The 19,992-nt window shown below is 45.2% G+C and overlaps 1 protein-coding gene across 1 annotated transcript in view; it reads right to left on the reverse strand.

Moving 5' to 3' along the window:
• RPS6KA6 (ribosomal protein S6 kinase A6) overlaps window positions 1-19,992 on the reverse strand; it is a 322,514-nt gene that overhangs the window by 32,157 nt on the left and 270,365 nt on the right. Inside the window, exon 18 of the mRNA XM_069212593.1 lies at window positions 17,429-17,590. Coding sequence (XP_069068694.1) covers window positions 17,429-17,590 — 162 coding nt within the window. The remainder of the gene's footprint in view (window positions 1-17,428; window positions 17,591-19,992) is intronic.

The raw sequence follows: 19,992 nt of genomic DNA on the forward strand, positions 1-19,992 counted from the left end.
ACATTAAGAGGCACTCTTGTATACAGGCCCTCTCCCCAGGACCTCGACCAGTCTTCTGCGATGCCATCCCCAACATCATCACACCTCTAGCAATCAACTCCAACCACTACATACTACTCAGTGACCTCAATTTCCACAGACGACCCCAATGACACCAACTCCACATCTTTCCTCAGGAAGATAAGCAACACAGGCCTCGCCCAACTGGTCACCAAACCCACACACAAAGCCCAACATACACTTAACCCCATCTTTACCTCCAGCAACAGTCTCAGATTCAGCCACGTCAACGAACTCATGTGGTCCGATCACAGCTTCGTCCACTTCACCATCTCCGGCATACAGCACACCACCACCAAGTACCACAGACCCAACTACTGCAGCTGGGGCAAAGTAACAGAAATGCAGTGGGAGCAGGTCCTCAGCAGTTCCCAACCCAAGACCTCACCCGACCTTGACCAGGCTGCCCAGAATTTTTCCACCTGGATCACCGAATGCGCAGACAGAGTTGCCCCGCTGAAACCAGCCAAAACCAATAAAACCTCAGGCCAAGCCAGCTGTTACACCTCAGAGCTCGGAACTACCAAGTGCAGCTGCAACCAACTCGAGAAACAATGGCAAGCCACCAGGAACCCAACCAACAGAGCTGCCCACAAAGTAGCCCTCAGCAACTACCATCGGCAACTCACAGAAACCAAGATAGAGCCCATCGTGGCCCGCACTGACACAGCAGCCAACCGCCCAAAAGAACTATTCAGAATAGTAAAAAAATATTCCAACCCGACAGCCACAAAGAACACTATCCACCCTTTCCAAGAACTCTGTGACACCCTCTCGGATTACTTTCACAGCAAGATCGTCACCATCTACAACAACTTTGACCCCCAAACCACTATCCACAACCTCAGAGCTCTCTTGACCCCTCCACACCGAGGACACACCAACAAAACAATCACCATGTGGACACCACACACCACGCAATCCACCTCTGTCCTCATATCATCCAACCACTCTGGGGCACCCACCAACCCATGCCCACCCCACCTGTTCAACCTTGAAACCCACCACATCAGCACAGAACTCACCAGCAACTCTAACACCTCCATCATCTTGGCAGTTTTCCCAGACAAATGGAAACACACAGAAATCAGACCTCCTCCCAAAGAAACCATTCACCGACTCAAGCAAAGTAAAACATTTCTGACCTTTCTCTCTGTCCCCTTACCATGCCAAAGTACTTGAGAAGGCAATCAATCAACAGCTCACCGACCACCTGGAACAAAATAACCTACTGCACATCTACCAATCAGGATTCCATGCAAACCACAGCACCAAGACCGCACTCATCCCTGCCACAGATGACATCACAGCACTCCTCGATCATGGGGAAACCACTGCCCTGATCCTCCTTGACCATTCAGTAGCATTCAACACCATTTCCCACCACAACCTCATCAACAGACTCCATAGCGTTGGCATACAAGAGGACGCCCTCAAATGGATCGCCTCCTTCCTTACAGGATGCACTTAGAGCGTTAATTGTTCAAACTGCATGTACCAGGATGGAAGGGGCGAATTCGACTGGAATGTTAGGCAGTGTGCTCCGAATCAGACTTCACTTAGAGCGTTTGGCTGCCTCCCTTCACCTCTGAATCCAAGAACATCATATGTGGCATACCCCAAGGATCATCCCTCACCCCCACATGTTCAACACTAATAACCCCCCTCACACCCCCCGGCATCGTTAGATCCCAAGGACCCAACTTCAGCTCCTACGCAGATGATACTCAGCTCATCCACAATCATCGAAGACCACTCAAACCACCAGAACAATCTTTGGCAACGCCATGACTGACTGGATGAAAAACTACTGCAAACTCAACTCCAACAAACTGGTAGTGTTGATCTTTAGGAGAAACACATCCATATGGGACCATGGCTGGTGGCCAGAAGAACTTGGACCCACTCCCACGCCAACAGTCCACGCATGCAACCTCGGCATCATCCTCAACAGCAAATTTACCATGAAGTAGCAAATCAATGCAGTTACATCCTGCTGCTTCCACACCCTCCACCTGCTCTGCAGAATCTTTGGACAGATCCCAGTCAACACCAGGAAAGACAACACTCAGGACCTTGGCACCAGCCTTCTCAACTATGGTAACGCACTCTATGCTCGCCACTCCTCCCAACTCCTCAAAAGACTCCACGCCATACAGCAGTGAGACTCATCCTGGAGCTCCCCAAAGAAACACACATCACCACCCCACCTCAGACACCTCCACTGGCTCCCCATCCAGAAGAGATGTTAGTTCAAGCACCACACACACACACACACACACACACACACACACACACACACACACACACACACACACACACACACACACAACCTAAAAAGCCTTACCCGATCAAGGACCAGCCTACATCTACCACCGACTGAGCTTCCTCCAACCGGCACACATTCCCTGAATACTTGCAGGTACATTGGTGGCCGTTCCATCTCCTACATTGTCACCAAGGCCTGCCATGACCTGCTCATTTTTCTCCAAGCAGCCCCCTCACCTGTGGACTTCAAGAAGAAACTCAAGACCTGGCTCTTTGACAGAGACCTCGCACCCCAGTGCCCAAATACTCCCAGGGGTGACAGTGCCGCACTCTACAAATACAGATTGATTGATTGACTGATTGATTGAATCTACCTCAAGTGCCTGACCGCCCAGCAGTAATCAGCCCAAGTGTTTCAGCACCTTTTTTCTGAAGTGGTCTTTTGAGCAGAGGAACTTTAACTTACTCAGTTCACCAAACGAATTAGGATCCTCAGCTAGTAGCGCTTTTACAGGTACGAAGGACAGCTATTGGCAAGTTGCTGAATTCTGGTTTATTAATTGTCTAATAGGTGAACCCCTCTGGCAAGAATAATTAGTCCTAAAATCCCATTGGGCAGGTCACGCTGCTTACAGTCTCAAAGTGGTCACAACACATGACCAATGCAAAGATGGCAAGCACTTCCCACAGTCCTGTTCATGTGTAGTTAGTGTTAAAATTATTAATAGGACAAATACTTGCACTTAAATTGTTGGGGCATCCTAGTGTTGGATTCATGTCATAACTATCCCTGACAGGACGCACTGTGACTGAAAGCACTGTGACTGAATCAAAAGTATTTACATTTATATTTACATTTACTACTTTACCAGTCTAACAATGTGTGCTTCTTTCCTAACAATGTGTGCTTCTTTCACAGAGGTTCCACCATCCTACATATGTTATCATCTTCTAGCTTGAAGCCACTGCCATAATCAATTTTACATCTCATCTGTATGTACCGCCATGCCTTGTGCCTACCAAATAACAGGCAGCCTGAATGGCAGCAGGTGGCATGTGGTTCTTCACACATATGCCAGTATTCTGGTTTGCCTTTCCGAATGCGACACACAAACCCTGAACTGGGATTATTTATTACAGAGGGGGATTTCTGAATCTTCCTATGTACTGTCCATATTTGTGATGCACATGAAGTTGGAGGTCTACTACCAGACTGTGATAGCACGTTTGTGAGGTGACTGCCTTCCAGCATGCAAACCTTCAAAGAAGCAATTTCACTTTTCATGACCTACATTCTCCCTGCTCCCATTATCTGCATAGTGTACCTCGCAGCCTTCTCAATTTGAAAATATGGTCCATCATTGAAGTACTGATCCAAATTGAACTGACGTACACTGGCTGAATATTTCAGCAGCCTAGTCTTCTATGCAACATCCTACCACAAATCAAGGCCAGCCACCAGCCTGAGTTCACAATAGTGCTTGTCATTCTGGTCTCCACTACTTCAAGATAGTCTACAATGGTCTGCCAAAGAATCTCACTGGCAGGATTGAATTACTTTATAACAAGGCTGCCAAGATGGCTTCCAGTGGATGTTCAAATGTATCACCTCTATTGAGATGTTCACTGAGTCAAAGGCCCACTACTCCTGTTGAAAAGGTCATCACAATCATATAAGAAAATCCTTTATTCAGCACCTGAGAATAAACATACAATTTTCTAACGGGCAAAACACAGAGATAAGTCTATAGACTTTGGAATTCCTTAAACCCAACCTGAGATCAGACCCAGTTATACATGGTTCAGGAAAACTGTTAAAAACTGAAAGTTTGACACTTACTTTCAAATTAACTCCATCCAGTTACTGATAAATATCCCACACAACACTCCTCTCATCCCTTCTAATTGGACCCTAATCACCCATTCCTTCTTGAGCTGTATTTCTATGATCTTCTGTTCTTCCACTCCTATCTGCTGACTGCTACTTGAGTAAAACATTGAGTTCCCACATGTTTTGTCTAGTGAATATCACCTCCTCCATTGAAGTCGGGCTTTTTTTTGTCAGGTTGCTGCACTGTATTCAAATTTAAAGGACAGTTATTCTCACCAAACGTTACTCATTTCCTTTGATCCCGTGCCCAAACATTGTGAGACACCTTATTCTTGCCATGTCTACATCCACATCATTACAATTAATCATTTGAATGAGTAAAAGGGTCTCCAGTTCCCCCATCAAGCAATGAAAATTCTTACACTGGTTACATGGACCCTGCCAAACCTTTATAAATCTGGCAACTCTACATTTGCCACACTAAGCATACAATTCTGATTTGCCTACAAGGGACCACAAACCCTTTCGAAGTGAGCCTCATGCTACAGCCATGGTTCGGTTGCATACTGCATAGAACCCACCTGCCGGGCACTAGGAAGGTCTTCTAGTGGGTTGTGGGTAACTGTCACATTACACAAAGGTCTGCAATGTCACAACAATTTCTAGCCCACAGCAAGTTACTAACCACTTCAAAGCCAATTCAGGATCATCTGTTACCTCTTCATGACACCTGCCTGTAATAATGTATCCATGCATAGAGAATGGCCTGTGATGTCTAGCTGGCAAAACAGCCCTTGAATTATATATTTGATTAAATGAGAACATTAACTCCAAAGGGATATTTATGCTTATGCAGCTAGTTTGGAAGGGAAGCACAGGGTACAAAGGACCGTCCCAAAAAGTTCACTACTAGCAATTTCTTAAAGTGTATACCTGGCTACACAGGGCCAGTACAGTAGTTGGTTTGTATTCCCCATTTAACCCTGCTTCCTCAATGCACTGAGTGTCCCTCAAGCTTGCACACAGGTAATTCATCTACTGTTTAATGAATGAGTGGGTTAATAACTTGACCACAGTGGTTTATCCTTTGGTCTCAAATATCACTTTCGTACAGACGTTAGAGATGTGGCCCTTATTTACATTTAATTGAAAAAGGCCTGCCCGTGTACACAGGCCACCTAGCCTTTCAGAATGCATGAGCATCCCATATTAAAGCTGCAATACAGCACTGCCTTTCCACCTACTTTGAAACATTCTGGGATCCTTTGGAGGGTGCATGGTCACGGGGCATCCAACAAAAATCAGCAGAACCTCTGTCTCCCTAACGGTTTATTTCCTCTGCATCATTCAGGGATGGTAGAATAACTGAATTTTACAGTAGAGACTCAGCTGGCTTAGCTGGTGATGCTGTAAGAGGCAACTTGACTGGACACAAGCTTCTATCACCTTGCCAGGTGATGACTTCGCAAGACCTGAATTATTTAGGGCAGAACTTGTAACCATGCATTTCTTCTTGTAACCAGCTGAATACTAGACAGGAAAAAAGTAAGCCGTGTCACCAAATATCAGAAAGAAAACTCCCAGCACCTGAGGGGCACTGATTTTCAAGTTTTTCAAAATCAACCAACTTCATGCAGCTATGTTTGTCTCACGGTTCCTGCTGATATAACGGGCTTTTCATGTAAGGTGAACTTGAAAGGTGGCCTCTTCCTCAACAGCTCGTTACAGAGGCACCAGTAGCTGAAACCACGCAGCTCTCCACCTCAGATGCTGTTGGCCTCAAGTTTATGAGGCGTGGTTCAATCTTTCAGGGGATATTTCAATGGACTAAGTAACAAATGGAGCATGTTGGGGTGGAGACATATTACTATTCTGGCACAGCAAGTGACAGCAGGCAGAGAAGATAGCTTCAACAACTTGACATCGGTAGTTACTTCTGCTACAGAGTCTGGTGAGAATTTAAGGTGAATTGTTGGGAAGATGTTCAAATTAGTAAGGGACCATGATGGAGAGGCCAAGGTAATTATATTTGCATGTTAAATGTGAAGGAAGTCATCACTAAGGCTTTGAATAGATGAATGCTTGATAGCTACCTGAATTGGACTAATTACTTCTGTGTTAGGCTGAAGGGGCGTTTTTGAGGTGTTATTGGTAATCTTTTTTTATCCTTAGAAGAAGCTTACTTGTGGCATACTGAACTTTTACCTCAGCTTTACTGTTGCTGCAAGTATTTGTCTCTGAGAAAGGAAAGGCCCTCTGAGTAGTCCATGAGAATGCAAGGCCAAGGACCATGACCCTAGAAAGGCTAATGCATTCTGCTTAATTATTAGGGTGTTTGTAAGAAATTGGGTTATTATTTGAGCAGGATGTGAGACCTGCACAAGCAACAGGTCCACAATTGTCCCTTACAGAGAACCAAGCACCCCATTGTAGCACTTCACTCCCTCAAAGTGGTGAAGCAGAGCCATTTAAGGCCTACTTAGGGGAGGTGGTGTGGGCTAGTAAAAACCATTTGCCGGCGCACAATAACACTCAATGAACAATTGTTCAGTCAGTGCTTTTTCTTTGAAAAATGAAAAGTACATTTATTACACACACTACTACTCAATACTAAGCATTAATTTACAAATATATATCAGGTAGATCCAAAATCTGCATGACCCCGCTCCCCCAAATCACAGCACCACCCCACCTATACCAAATAGAAAAACACAATAAAGGGGTATCACTTTAAATGAAGCAGGCCTACTGGCTTTGCCAAGGGGTCACCACAGCAACATATCTGGCAAGCCTATCAGCCTTTTCAAAGGTTCACTGTAATAAAAGACAAATAATCTACATTTTAAAAATAAATCATAATTTCACTGTAATCAATAACCATGTGAAAATCCAATCATTAATTTCAATAAAGCATTTCAACATAGACCAAAATCATTGTCAGTATTAGATTATCAATAAAGCATTTGAAATGAACATAGCATGTGTCTGTGTCTTTTTAATACACATTCATGCCAAATAAAATGCAGCCATAGAACCAACTATTAGATGATGCTGCACTCTCAGTTGAAGAGCAAATGCCCCACCCAGCCTTAGGAGTGCTTTAAACTAACGGTGAAAATCCTGGGAGGTCATAATGTCCTTGACCCTGCAAACATAGGATCACTTTTCGAAATGTAATAAACAGGGAGCACTCTTGCAGCCCTCAAGCACATTCTTTATACTGTAGGTGGCGCTCCATCCTCTATGGGGCCAACATAAGAAGGAAAAACATAACTGGCATTACAGGGGGCTTCCTCCCTGGAAGCAGCAAAATGTTTCATTAGCGGCTCTCCTGCTGTTTTGGAGAGAGCTGCGTGTTAGGCAAGCAGCTTGCGCTGCATTCCTTGTTTCGCCCTTTTTGGTTTTTGTCCTTGGTAAAGGGTGCCCCCTCCCACCAGGGCACACCGCCATCCCTTTTTTGTTGGTGTAGCGCCAACGATGCTGGAGCAGCATGGTGTACCCACTCCCGGGCTGCTTGGCCTGCTCCACTCCTGGCCAGCATTATCTGGCTGACGAGGGAGCAGGCATGCAGATGAGGGTGGGCTTCTGCTGGTGCTGACCATCGTGTTCCCACAAATCACAGGCACAGAGAGTGAGAAGCGGCACTTTCTCCTCCAGTCTGTTGGTCCCGGGGGAAATTGAGTCCATTGGACAATTTTAAAGGCTCTTGGCTCAGAAAATGGGGTCCCTGGTCCGAGAATGAGTCTGAGGAGTGGCACCAGGCACTCTCCCTTCCTGAATGAAATAGATAACTAAGTCTTGCACCAACCCCCAGGCAGTGGCCAATCATGGGGGTAAATTTTGATAAATGCAACAAAGCCCCACAAGCTCTGTTCCTCGAGGGGGTCAAGGAACTTTCAATGAGCATAGCTTGGACCCCAACGGGATGATTTAAAAGATACTGGGCTCATTTTTCTCGAGGTAGCAGGCACCTGCCACAAGGATCTTTTTCAGTAGGCCTTCTGCCCTAGATAGGTCACACTTTGCAGGGAGCTGCCTTCACTGGCTCCCTATGCCAGCTTCCTCATCTGCTGTGCTCTCCACAGATCCAATTGCCTCCTAGCTGTCTTGCAGGGCATTCGGTGGTGGTAGGGTGGCAGCAGAGTCGCAGTTTTCCCCTATCTGGTCCTTAGAGAGCGTATGGGAACCAGCCTCACTAATCCTGGAATCAGCTGTAGTTAGAGCCCTTAGCTCTTCAGGGGCTTGTCCTTCCAACTCTCCATGATATTGCAGATGTCACAAAACCTATCCAGGGTCCAACTCCACCAAAAACAACTCTCTGTGTGAAAGGGGGAGGCGCATGGCCAACCACGCATGAAAATGGCCGCATTCTCTTAAGTGCTCTGCCGGCCACCTCCGATCCCTCACCGTCCTAATCCCACAGAGGACCACACAGCGACCACATGGGGCTCCCTTGGCTCCCAGAGCATGAGTGACTGCCTGGACCCAGTTCTTTGATGCTGGCATGGATGAAAGGGATCTGAAGCTGAGCTTGCTCTCCACGGCACCAGGAGCCAAGATGGCACCTCCGGGTCTCAGCTGCTGAATGCAGAGGCTTGGAGATGGAACAGCTGTGATAGGAGTGTACAGCGTTGCCCTGCCAGGCCTGAGAGGGCCAGTGGAGTGCAGCGGCCTGGTACTCGGCCTGAGGAGCAAGCAGTTGCAGCAGAGAGCTGCAAGAGGAGGCAAAGGCTTGGCTGAGGCCGCACTAAGAATTGGTCCCAGATATTCTGGACTGTGTGTTGGACTACTATATCTAGCTGGGTCTCACCCTAGGGAACCTAAGGTGGTGTAGCTTCTCTGAACTGCCTGAAGGTTGCCACCTCCCAGACTAACCCTCCTAATATGATACTGTGGCATGTTGACTTGGAGGTCTGCAACGTTGCCACTCCAACCTGGGGAAAGTGAGTAGGGTAAAGTGGGTGTTCTGCCTATCCATTCCTATAATGCACCTTTATGCGCTTCTTTGTTGAGGGCCCAACCACTGGGCAGGCTGGGAGAGGGCAGTGGCGGACACAACTTGAGCAGGAGACCTGACACCTGACAGGCAGAGAAATAGCCAAATTACATAGACATTGGAGGGGACAACTATACGCTATGGGATAATACTCCTATACCCGAGAGGCCTTGATATGGGTAAGGTCAAGGACACCATTCGAACCAGTGGGGATCAATGTCAATGAGGATGGCAGATACATACTTGCATGGCAGAGACTTGATGGCCTATAGCTGACATTTATATCCTGAACAGAGGCAAATACTGCCCTCAAAGTCTCTGGCTCCAGTGCTGTCCCTAGACGTACATAGTCAGATGATATTGGAGGGGCTATAATTGTGTGCTCGTCATAGACCTAGAAAGGTCAGTGCAGCCACTGGCAAATTCACCTGGTGTCTGGTCAACCAGGGACTTCCGGGACTAGATACGATGCTGGGGCATGTTGGACAGTTGGCAACAAAGAAACAGGGAAAAGAGAATACTCCTACTATGCGGTGGTGCATACTTTACATATCTGCTTTCACAGACTGGTGTGCTCCTTAGGGCTGGAGGAGGGCATAATGCATGTAGAGTAACCAGGCCACACATCTGGTCACTCTCGATCAATTGAGAGTTCTAGATAGGCTTACTTTAATTCTGTGCACTGGAAAGGGGGCCAGCAGCCAGCTCTCAAGGTTGATTCAGCCTCCAGGACGAGAAAGCCCTTTTTCAGGTATAATGGGGCCTTTGGACACACTCGTCCACGCTCAGGAGGAGATTTACAGGGTGTTCTCCCACTATTACTGAGAGCTCCACTTGGAGATCAACCCAGACCAGACGGAGGTATTAGACAGTTTTCTGGGCCACACACAACTTCTGCAGGTGACCCCGGCCAATAGCAAGGCCCTGGGAGGCCAAGTGGCAGAACCCGAAATATAGGGAGCCATAAAATAAGTCACACAGGGGAAAACACCAAGCACAGATGGCCTACCTGCAGAGTACTATCAGACATATGAATCTCTCTAGACCGTGAAGCTGAGGGAGATGTACGCAGCAGCACTAGACAGCTTCCTTCCAGATACCACCAGAGAGGTGCTGGTAGTATCAGTACCCAAAATGTGCAGTGACCCATATGAGGTGTCTGCATATTGACACCTTTCCATGCTGAACATAGATTATAAAACCCTGAGCAAGGTACTGGCCAATTGCCACATCGGCAACACATTGCACACCACAACCAAAATTATTTCATCCACCAATGCAAAACCCCACTCTCATTACCCCAACACCATGACAGTATTGCAAGAAGAGAGGTTACTGAGGTCAATGACACATTGCAATTGGATGCGAATGAACTGCACTGGTTAATGTTCAGAGTTGTGGCTGGCTATACATCACAACAAGGGTATGGAGTTACTTTAATAGAAAAGATAAAGAATAAAGGAATAGGTACGGTTCAAGGCTGAGGTACTAAGAAGGGTTTGATCCCTCAGGAACAAGAGCCCTCACACACCCAGAAGGGGGTCATGCTTCATAATAAGGCATGCTCGTCGTCGAGCCGGCATCGTAGGTGTATATGCATCAAACAATGTGAAACCTTAAAAGTATAGTAACTCAAATAATGGAACATCGCAGTACCATGCGTTGGAAAAAAAAAAAAAAAAAGGCAGCACAAAAATGTGCACACACTACCTGATTGAAGGTCATTCACTCAAAGATTTACACTGGAAAACACTAGAGGCACACCAACATATGAGTAAGAATTTGTATAGAATGGAGAAAAAGTGGATTTTCCAGTTGTCTACACATATAGAAGGCCTGAATGATGACATTCCTTGGAGCGAAATGAACCAATAATATAATAATTTTCATAGCTGGTCTGGGGCTCCCGACATTGCTGACTTGACTATGTGATAGCCCTGACCAGGGGGTGTATTTTTTTGTATTTTTGTAATTCTTGAATTCCTGACATTACCATTAAGAAGAATTCCATTAAGATCCATCAGGGCTCCCATTTCGGGATACTTTGTTTAAATCTACCCAATGAACCTTTCCGTTTTGTTAATCGGTTATTCGTATTCTCAGCTTTTATGTCCAGTTTCTGTGAAGAAGATTGCAGTTCCAAGATGGCGGCCATTAGCCATTCCATTCCATTTCTTCTTCTTTTTATTGGAAGGGTTTGAGATTCCTTTCCCATTTTACTTGAGGGCTTCCCTCCACTGAGACATTAGGTTAGGTGGAACTCTGTTAGCAATACGTTATGATGTTCACTGTGTCCCCTCCCCTTGTTTAAGATCTTATCCGGGCCGCTACGTACTTGCAATAAAGTGCCCGCAACTCTGAGCCTCTGATCACAACCACGCCCCAGCCTGTGCCTGAGACACTGCTGCTGCCACATATGCAGTCAATTGGCTGCGCTCAGCTCTACCCTTAAACAGCAACCTGCCTACCTGCTCCTTCACTTCCAAGGAAGCAGAGCATGGGTAGGTTGCCTGCTGGGCACCACTCCACGTTCCTGTGAGTATTATTGCTGTTTTCAGGGCTGGTAAGAGCTGACTTGGGCGCTCCCGCTGTGAGGATCCACACTTTCATTACTAATCACTATTTGTCTTTCATAGCATGCTAAGAAGCGCTTGCTCTCCCTTCATTCGAGGGAACACTTCTGATACCCAAATGGGGCGAGTTAACCCTTCTTGATACAGTGTGTGGGATCTGTGCAGTACGGTTTTCCAGTGTTATGTCACATGTGTATTTTATGCTGGGTAATACTATACTTTTAAGGTTTCACATTTTATGATGCATGTACACCTACAGTGATATGCGAGTGCAACAAAATGATTTTGTTCCCCTTGTCCGAGAGATGACTGAACTGTGATACATGCAAGCTGCATTACTGATGGTGTTTTTTCTCTCTATTATAGGTTGGTTCTATATTAAAAACAAGGTATTAACCTTTTACTAAGTTGAGGTGATTTGTGAGTGGTAATTGTTGGAAACGTGTACGGTCAGATAAGATTAGATGCCAGAAATTGTGCCTGTTAGACCTGCCAGCTCGTGCTGTGGTTTCCCCTGTCTTTTTGGCTTCTGACCTCCTGTTATGATTCTGTGCTGATCTTCCATTTTTGCTGGCTTTAGGACTCTGGGCACTTTACCACTGCTGACCAGTGCTAACGTGCAAGTGCTCTCTGTCTAAATTGGGTTAGTGATTAGTTTTCTCTATGATTGGCATGTTTGATTTAATAGTAAGTCCCTAGTAAGGTGCACTGGAGGTAGCCACCGCCTGTAAATCAAATGTTACTAGTGGGCCTGCAGCACTGATTGTGCCACCCACATTAGTAGCCCTGTAAACATGTCTCAGACCTGCCACTGCAGTGTCTGTGTGCAGTTTTAAACTGCCAGTTCAACCTGGCTAGTGCAACCACTTGCCAGACCCAAACCTTACCTTTTACTACATGTAAGTCACCCCTAAGATGGGCCCAAGGACAGGGGGAGGTGTATTTAAAAGGTAGGACATGTACTAGTGTGTTTTACATGTTCTGATAGTGAAATACTGCTAAATTTGTTTTTCACTACTGCAGGGCCTATCTCCCTCACAGGGTAACATGGGGATTGCCTTGAAATATCTTTTAAGTGCAGTTTCCTCTTGGGCGCAGATGGGGATCTGGAGTTTGGGGTCTCTGAACACAATTTAAAAATACATCTTTTTGTGAAGTTGTTTTTTGGATTGTAAGTTGAAAATGCCACTTTCAGAAAGTACTTAATCAATGAATAGATTGGGCCAATTTACAGTTAGTGATGAGGTTCAGCCACTAATAATTTACACTAAACAAAAGAAATACTTACACTGACTCAGCATTTTTTTGTAAAGAAAGTGTGCATTGTCTTGCTTAACCATCCTGCGCCTCTGCTTGGCTGTGGAATACAATTGGGCTGTTTGTGAATTCACTCTAGACAGTCACACAAAGGGAGCTGTGTTGTGTCCTGCATATCCTGATGGGTCTTCCTGGGCTACAGTGGAGGGAGGAGCTGGCACTTGCACCTCAATAGGGCTGTGCCTGTCCTTACACAAAGCAGAGTGTGCCTGAGGCCAGGACAGGGAGAGGCACGTTCTTGTGCACTACAAATACTTTCCTTTAAGGTTTGCCTTTTTCAAAGGCAGAAATGAGTTTAAGTATTGGACTGCTGACTCCAAAACTTCGGAACAGTTCTGGACTGAGGGGACTGGACTTTGGTTTCCACATCCTGCTTTCCAAGGTTCTCAAGGGTTTGAACTGAGCTTGCCTCCTGTCAAGAAGCTTTAGAGACATCAAAGACTTCACATGTAAACCCAAGCGTTCTCTTGTTGAGGACTCAGACTCTCGAGGTGGTGCCCACACCAGTTCCTTGGCCCTTGGGAGTGGAAGCTAGGCTAAACACTAAGAACAGGAACATCGACTCCAGAACTGGCACTGCAGCCCGACTACGCTGCCTTTATCCAAAGCTGTGTTTCCTGCTGAAGTGCAACGACTGCGACTGACGCTGCAGACCTGGTGCTGCTGGCCCGAAGCAGTCACAGTGCCTCTGAAGTCCCAAGTGCTGTGTCACTGACGTCCGTGACAGCTGACTCTGCCGCAGCGCCTCTGGCCCAGTGGTATGACTGCGACCTGGAGAGGTCGCTACATTGTGTCCTGATCTGCCAGATTAATCGACCCCACCGTATTGTAAGAAACCAATGCCTCGCCCCTGCTGCATCACCTCCCCTGCAACCGTAAGGAACCATAGCCTCACCTCTCCAGTAGCAGTAAGGAACCAATGCCACTCCGGCTCCAGCTATGCTTCACCTCCCGGACTCTGTGCAACATCTTTGTTTCTGCGTTTCTAAGGTACTGTATATGGGGGTCCGTGTGACTCCATGAACGGTGCCGCACTCCCTCACGAGTGGCGTCCGGCTGTTGGGAATGACTTGGTTGATCACATCGTAATAGCCCCAGTTGGAGCTATTGTGTTTCTAAGCACTTTATTGGGATATAATTTTGAAAACTTCTTATCTTTGCTCGTGTATGTTGGATTTGTGCTGTTTTGGTCTTGTTTTACTTAGATAAATAGTTGCTATTTGTCTAAACTGGTGTGGTGTCCAGTTGCAGTGTTTTTACTGTGTTACTGTGTGTGTGTGTGTGTGTGTGTGTGTACAAATATTTTACATGTTGCCTCTGAGATAAGCCTGACTGCTCATGCCAAACTACCAAGGGGGTGAGTTGGGGTTATCTTAGGAGTATGACACCCTTATCACTAGAGTGAGGGTCCCTACTAGGACAGGGTGTGAACTGGCTGCCAACTAGAGACCCCATTTCTATCAGTGTCCATTACAAAAATTGGTCCTGAAGAATTGCCATAGGATCAGAATTGACTTGGAACGGCAAGAAACATTTTGACCCACTGAGCTATCGAAGATCACGGTCTCTCCTGATAAGGCCATTCGTTTAATAAGACAGGTGTGCTTGTTTATAAAAATCTCACAGAGCACCACTTAGTCTATTTTATCCTGCACATTCCTTCACACTCAATCTTTTATCTCCAATCTGCACCATTAGCCCCAAACCCTTACTTCATATATGACATTTTATATAAAAGACATCTGGCAAATAACCCCCTGGTTGGGCATTGCAGCACTGGCCCAACGAGGAGCATGCCCAATGAGAAAGCATGACATCCTTCTGGGTGTGTGAGGGCTCTTGCTCCTGAGGGACCAGACCCATTCTGGTACCTCAGTCTTGAACCGTACCTATTCCTTCATTTTTCATATTTTCTGTAAAAGGAATGGCATGCCTATTTTGTGATATTTAGCCTAGTTAGGAGCATGTATTCTAGACCTATAAGCGCTCCTGGTCCCTTCTCTTTACAGACAGTTGTTGGCTATACACTTGCAGTGTAACTCGAATGTCAATGAGCCGCTCTACGGTGTGATATGTTGATTTGTTCCTTCTACTTTGTTGCTTTGTTCCCTCCGCTGGGGAGCATTGTCATTAACTTGGCCCAGCAGAGTGACAAAAAGCCTGGACTCTGATCCTGAGCCAGAGAAATATGAAAAATCTGGATGATCCATAAAGGTTATATATAGAATCTTGGTACCTGCGTATTCAACCTGGGGCATGTTTCACCCCCAGTTTTATACCTTACAGGACTTTGGAGACCCAAGAGAAGCAACACTGCACTTAAAGACAGATTTACACCTGTGTGCATGATACAGTGTCACTGGAGACAAAACAGTAAACCATACTGACTTTACCTACGAGTGCCCATTAATATAAGACCTATCCCAGGTCAAAACCTAGCCTTGGTGAGTCTTCTCTGTGCCAGCCTATCTATACACAGTTGCTGGGCTGCACACAACAGCAGTCTCACACACTCAGTGTGCACACGTGTTCACATGTAACCACCCAGGTGCCTTTCACTTTAGCTGTATTGCAGCTGTTTTATCTTAAAAGGTGGACACTGGTGGTAAACGTTTTGTCCATGTGATTACTGTGGCGATAAGACACAAGTAGTAAGATTCACCCACAGTAAAAAGTCCAAAACCAGGTGAATAAAAAAAACAAAAAAAATCTAGGTGCACTAAATGAGTGGAACCCTAATGCAAAAGTGCTCTTTGCTGAATGAGGGGTGGTATGGCTAAGTACACAGTAACATGCACAGATCTCAATCTTGTCCAGGATTTTCTCAAACATTTTCTCTACAATAGGAACTAACTTCATACTTCTATTTTTCATCACTAGCCCAAACCTGCCATGCCTTTTCACACCTTGCAATTCATTTTGGACTTGGTCTGTATACTTGTACTGCATACAATAAATTTAAAATGCTCAAAGTCCTCCAATACTTTAATGCTCATCTGACTTTCCATTAATATGGATTTCAAATAGCCAATACATTTGAGGGTTACATGTGGAAAGTAAGTCACAAAGTAAAGACCTCACAGTGACTACTGTATTAACCACAACAAGCTTGGGGTTGTGTTCTTCAAGGGCACTACTGAGTTGTGTGCCGCAGTAAATATTTATACAGCAGCGTAAGAGGTGGAGATCACAAGTTATCATGTTTACTCTTGTTGGAGCACAACAGTTTTCATGTTCATACTTGCTGGAATCATTCACCACCCCCACTTCAGTCACTCTGCCATTCATATTCTATATTCCTACAATGTTTCTGCTATCATACTTTGCCTTGGTTGCCAATCCCAAAAATGTGGACAGAGCCAGGGCCATGTTAAGGTTTATTTACTATAGAAGCAATTGAGCTGTACTCCAGATAATGAAATTGAGCCCAAAGGCATTCCTCTGAAAATGGGTTCAAAAAAGCAAAAGGAAGGGCAAGCACAGACAGCACATCAACCAAGCACTTGTGAGATTAGTGATTGCAAAGCTGTGCCTTCATACCTGGTGATGTGTAGTGATAGTGATTTCGATGGGGTTAACAAACACACATCTCATACAAATGAATCACAAAAGTGTATGAAATTCCATCTCCATAGCGCCTTTTGCACCCAAGTACAGCTTCTGCTACTAACATACAATCCTGGCTGCCTGTCAGAGCATTTAATTTAAACAAGAAAAATGTATAAATACTAACAAGTAGTCTGATAAGGCAATATTACAGGTGCACTCCACACTGCCTGTTACACCAAGATCAGATACAGAATATCCCCCACAAATCAAGTCAAACGAAAGGCATGTATCTTAAAAGGTCACATTGGTTCCTGCCACTATGCTGCATATCAGATGCCAGAAGGATAAATATAAATGAATTATTCATTTTAATTTCAGAAATAATGGGTATTGATTAAAAAAAATCCTATAAATAAACTGGTCTGAACAGTTGAAATCTGCAATCAGATCTGTTGGTCTCTATTTTAATTATAATATGGGTGACATTTTTTATATTGTATCCTTGAGCCAACCTAAGACTTTTAATGACATACTCACAGTTGTCCAAGTTATGAACAGCAGCTGTGTCAATATTACTGGTAAACAGGGCAAGTCACACAATGTACATCAGAAGAAGGAAATTGGTGCAAATCCCAAAAAGGAATCCTACTGCAATAGAGCCCTGGGGTTCAACTATCGTTAGATAGCTGTGAGGATTTACATCTCTTATAGACATTAACTAAGGCATCAACAAGCTGTCTAGACATTTGCTGGTGCACATCCCTACCATAACTGTAAAAATGCAGTAGAATACTGCTTCTGCTAATAGATTTTACAGATATAAGGTATTATTACCTCAGGTGCTACAAAGTTGGCAGTGTAGCAAGGAGTCAAAAGAAGTCCATTTTCCCCTCGAAGCTGCTTTGCAAATCCAAAATCACAAATTCGTATAGAATCAGCATTGCTGGAGTCATCCATATACAAAATATTACTTGGCTTCAAGTCCCGATGAACCACCTAAAATGATAAAATTGCATGAAATTAGGCTGATTTAGAGCCTGATGTGAGTTAGGGTTTATTACAATATAGATCAACATACTAAAGTCCTTCGATTGAAAGGCTACATAAAACAGTTGTTATGAGCACATTTTGTGGTAATCGTATAGTCCTTTCACTGTTTCTCTAAGGATGCTGCAAACGGATTCTGAATGTACAGAAAGGCAAAGCCAAGCCAACACTTTTTAAAGTATTACTTTTCAAAGAATATCACAACATTGATAACACACGAGGGGATTGATCTACAATGTAATGTGTGGTCACAAACTCTGTGATAATTTGCAAAATCATGGGATTGGCTAGAGAAAATTACCTTTTTACAACACACAAAGTCCCTTTAAAGAGTTGAAAAGTATTTCCCTCTGATAAAAGGCTTTTTTCAACCTTTTCAAAATCACAAATAGGAAAGAACGTGAAAGGGGTGTCTCCGCTTTGCAATTTGAGACAGTAATTGAAGTTGAAAACCATTGATGAGTTACCAACACCCGAGTCAGGGTGGTTACTGACTCACCAGAGGGAAGCTGGGACAACATCTCCTTTGAGAATCATGTCAGGATCCTTGGAAGGGATCCCACATGCATATATATATATTCTATGATTAAATGTTTATATGGCCACAAGCTGCCTTTATAAAGGAAAAAAAACTAGCAACCAAATGCAGGCTTGGGGTCTGTTGTCCCTTGCAGGCCTCCATCACTGAGTTTGCAGCCATTCACATCAATCAATCAATCAATCAGTGTATTTGTAGAGCGCACTACCACCCGTGAGGGTCTCAAGGCGCTGAGAAGGGGGGGGGGGGGGGATGTGCTACTGCTCAAATATCCAGGTTTTGAGCCTCTTCCTGAAAGTCAACAGGTCTTTGGTCTGTCATAGGGGCAAGGGAAGAGTGTTCCAGGTCTTGGAGGCGAGGTGGGAGAAGGATCTGCCTCCGGTAGTCGCTCTTCGGATGCGGGGGACAGTGGCTAGGGCGAGGTCGGCTGAGTGGAGTTGGTGGGACGCGGTGTAGAAGGTGAGTCATCTGTTGAGGTAGGCTGAACCGGTGTTGTGGAGCGCCTTGTGTGTGTGGGTGAGGAGCTTGAAGGTTATCCTTTTGTTGACAGGGAGCCAGTGTAGGCCTCTCAGAAGGGGAGTGATGTGGCGGTGGGCATCGAGAATCAGGCGTGCAGAGGTGTTTTGTATGCGTTGCAGTTGTTTGAGGAGTTTGGCCAGGGCTCCTGCGTAGAGGGCGTTTCCGTAGTCAAGTTTGTTGCTGACGAGGGCATGGGTGACTGTTCTTCTTGTATCCGTGGGGATCCATCTGTAGATCTTGCAGAGCATGTGGAGGGTGTTGAAGCAGGATGAGGAGACTGCGCTGACTTGCTTGGTCATGGAGAGTGTTGAGTCGAGGATGATGCCCAGGTTGCTTGCGTGGTTGGTGGGTGTTGGGGCTGCTCCCAGAGCGGTCGGCCACCACGAGTCGTCCCACGCTGAGGGGTTGGCGCCGACGATGAGGATAACATGGATCACAAAATACCTTCTACCTTAATAACCTTCAAGATGCAGGACGTTTTGTGAACTCCTATAAATACTATTTTGCAACACGGCCGGTACAACAACTACATAGCAAAATTAGCAGATGAAAAACATTTTGTGTGGACTTTTAACACATTAGCTTGCAACCTGTCCAGCAATATATCAGGCCAAGTTGCTTGCACGAGGTAAAAGAACATGTCAAAGAATGCAACTATGTCATCAAAAATACCAAGAATGCAAATATCCTTTCAAACTAATGTCCTGTATCACAGCCTATCTGTGATTATTTCCAAACAATGTAAACCAGATTAGTTGTTTGTCAGAACAGTGTTCCGAGTGTCCATGTATCAGTATTTGGCACAAACAATATGCAAATAGCAAAGGTCTTAGCAATGACTGCTATTCCTGGATTAGATAAAACAACACAAAGAACCTGTTGTTTACATGGAAAGTTATGTGTTTACCTTCTGCTCAGCTCACCCTGCTGTAAGTACCAAAACATAAACGAGTCACGCTTGTCAATAGAGAAGTCTCAGTGATGGGACGCCTTGCCCACAGCTCAGCTGATGGAGAATTCCCTCTTATTCTTGCATAAAGGTTTGAACACCTGACTCTTCGAACAGTAAATGCAGACTGTACAGCCTGATATCACTTAAGTACAGAAACAGTAGTCCTAGCTAAAATGCTATTACATTTCCTCAGAACGTTGACGGGATATTTAAGTTAGCACAACCTATCACATTCACGGAGTACTAGATTGAACCCCAGGAGCCTGCTTGGCTGCATGAAGTACACTGATCTGTTACTGATCCTACATGTAGTGCTGACAAGACTTCCAAGCACATCATTTC

This window comes from Pleurodeles waltl, chromosome 2_1, assembly GCF_031143425.1.
Source record: "Pleurodeles waltl isolate 20211129_DDA chromosome 2_1, aPleWal1.hap1.20221129, whole genome shotgun sequence".
Classification (NCBI taxonomy): domain Eukaryota; kingdom Metazoa; phylum Chordata; class Amphibia; order Caudata; family Salamandridae; genus Pleurodeles; species Pleurodeles waltl.